The 2,910-nt window shown below is 33.3% G+C and overlaps 1 protein-coding gene across 1 annotated transcript in view; it reads left to right on the forward strand.

The window, feature by feature from the left end:
• Positions 1 to 664, forward strand: part of LOC118743912 (mucin-1-like) — a 1,024-nt gene extending 360 nt beyond the window's left edge. Inside the window, exon 2 of the mRNA XM_036476672.1 lies at positions 609 to 664. Within this exon, the coding sequence (XP_036332565.1) occupies positions 609 to 664 (56 nt within the window). The remainder of the gene's footprint in view (positions 1 to 608) is intronic.
• Positions 665 to 2,910: the final 2,246 nt, after the last annotated feature.

Consider the following 2,910-nt stretch of genomic DNA (forward strand, 5'->3'; position numbering starts at 1 on the left):
AATTTGGTATAAAACTGCACTTTTACTTTAAATTAGGTACTAAATTTTGAGCATCGTTTTGCATTTCGGTGGTATATCGTTTTTGCGGGCTGCAGCGGAGTCGTTTTTGTGATCCGGCGGCGAGTCGGAAACGACGTCGTTTGGCAAACTGGGAAGTAATCAAAATTGCCGCTGCTCTATTTCAGCTAATAAATTCATAAAGCTACAACAGATTGCGGCGATTCGACACAGCATGCAGTGAAAAAGTGAATGACAGGGAAGTACTTACTTACCGACATGCATATGTACTTGCATAGGTATGTACATGCTTATATATGTATGTCCATTCAACAGGCTATTCAAAAACTGCATACATTGCCCGATTTTTTTATTATTAAATCTCAATGGTATGTACTTGTACACTATGTATACATAACTTTGTGTATGCCCTCAAAATGAGATCAACGAGCCCGCAATTAATATGAAGTAATAATTTTTGAACGCTAAAAACAGCAAAGCTATCGATATTTTTTTTTATATTTTTTTTTTTTAAGAAAAACTTTAGGTAATTTTCTTTGTTTGCCCTTTTGAACTTTTAATTAAGCCCTTTTGTGTACTTACTCTACCAGCATTATTTGACGAATATGAGCGTGTGCGCATGCTTTACCTAAAGCGTTTCGAATAAATTAAAAAAAAAAAAAAATAGTTGGCTTTTGACCGCAATTGGCTCTAAGTTTAGGCCCTTTTGTTAGTTTTAATGATGTTGCAAGAATATACACATATTAAGAATTGATACAATGTATAAGACTAACTGCGGGATAAAAAGATTTTCCTTTTTATCATTCTTATGAAATCCGGAACAAAACTTTTATGGTGCGGTATGTATCTCAATCTGTTTATTTACTTGTATTTATTTATAATTATTTTCTAATTAACTTTTCCTCTGGGGTTAACTCGGAAAATCGAGTAGCAGGTACTTTTACTGCCTATAGGAATTTTTGTAATTATATGAAATTTCTACCATGAAAGTTCGCATACAACTCAGTTATCAATCAGATTCAAGTAATCTTGGCAAAAATTATAGAGGTATGTCCAGCCGGAAAATCCACCATAGACCAGGTTTTAACAATATGCCAAATCTTGGAAAAGACTAGCGAGAATAAGATCGACACACACCATCTATTTGTCGATTTCAAAGCCGCTTTCGACACCACGAAGAGAATTTGCTTTTATGCCACGAGGTCTGACTTTATAATCCCGCGAAACTAATACGTCTGGAAATAATATTCATACAACACTGACACTGACTGACACTGGCCTTTGAATACTGCAAGTGACAATTTTCTCGGAAAAACCCCTAAACTTTTGTTAATAGGCTTGTCTAGGCTCTAACCAACCATTTAGTTTGACTATTTTAAGACATTTAAATCATGGACTTTCTGCCGCCCTCAGACCAATGTGCGTCGCCTGCAACTGCCGATTCATCAGCTAAGAATTAATTTGGAATGTTTACTGAGCTCCAGCATCCACTCACGGGTGAGCTATAATATTACTGTACTAAAAACGTAAGTTATTTTTTCCTAATTTGTTTGAAGTTAGAACCTCTTTGCATCTCGGTTGGGTGTAATTCGTCGATTCTGCAAATTTGTGCCAAAAATGAGATTTGCTCACCGGAAGTACCTGAAATCAAGCCTTATACATTTTTTACCTAAATATCGATAGTTAGATATAAATGGGATAAAAGAGCGAACTATGTTAGAATAAGACAGGTTCTACTCTCTCCTGAAAAATTTTGGCAACCTCACATATGAAGTTTTGCATTCTCTTAATACGCGGTTTTGTACTTTAGACGACGCTATACCGTTGCATCGCAATGAAACGAAAAAGCGACAGAAAAAGAGAAAGGATGGGATGAGTGGTTGGTGACGATTAAGAATAAGATAAAAGTTAAGATCAAGATTAAGAGAAGAATAGAGATAAAGTTTAATATTAAGATTAAAATTAAGTTTAGGATTAAGTTTAAGATTGAGACTAAGGTTAAGATTGGGACTAAGATTAAGATTGGGATTGAGATTAAGGTTAAGGGTAAGATTAAGGTTAAGATTAAGATTAAGAATAAGGTTAAGATTAGGATTAAAATTAGGATTATTATTAGGATTAAAACTAAGATTAAGATTAAGACTAAGGTCAAGTTTAAAATAGAGATTAAGATAAAGTTTAAGAGTAGGTATTTGCAAAAGTATCAACAGTGTATAACGCGAACTTCGCGCACTGGCTCTGTAACTGGGGTCGCTGGGTCGAATCGCAGTGACCGAGATTAAGAACTCTGATGAAGAGATGTGGTGATTTCCGAAATAGCAGCCTTAACTTCTAGCTCAATAAAAATTGTTTAATATGTGTAAGATTAAAATTAAGATTACGATTCAGATTACGATTAAGATTAAATTAAAATTGAGATTAAGATCCAGAATAAGATAGAGATTAAGATTAAGAATAATATTCAGTTGAAGAGAAAAAATAAGATTAAGATTAAGGTTAAGATTAAGATCCAGATTAAGATTAAGATTGGGATTAAGATTGAGATTGATATTAAGATTGAACTAAATATTAGCTTTGCGAGTGTATTTAATTAAAGTTAAAACGCGCGCTGTTCCACACCCTCGATAACTTCCTTAACTTCTTCTATGATTTTCAGACCAACATACAATATTTATTCTTTCACTGTCAATTAATTAATAAGAGTATACTTATTTACCAATGTTACTGCATTAGTGGTTTTTGGCCGCTGCACTTTGATCACCAAAATTCATTTTGGACTTTATATTTACATATATATTGTATATATGTATTTATATACATACAAGCAAGTAACAAAATATACATAGCCACAAACATATAAGAATTCATTGAAAAGCCATCACGAAAAAAAAA

The sequence above is a fragment of the Rhagoletis pomonella genome, unplaced genomic scaffold (genome assembly GCF_013731165.1).
Source record: "Rhagoletis pomonella isolate Grant_MI unplaced genomic scaffold, Rhpom_1.0 Rhpom_scaffold_00007, whole genome shotgun sequence".
In the NCBI taxonomy this organism is placed as follows: domain Eukaryota; kingdom Metazoa; phylum Arthropoda; class Insecta; order Diptera; family Tephritidae; genus Rhagoletis; species Rhagoletis pomonella.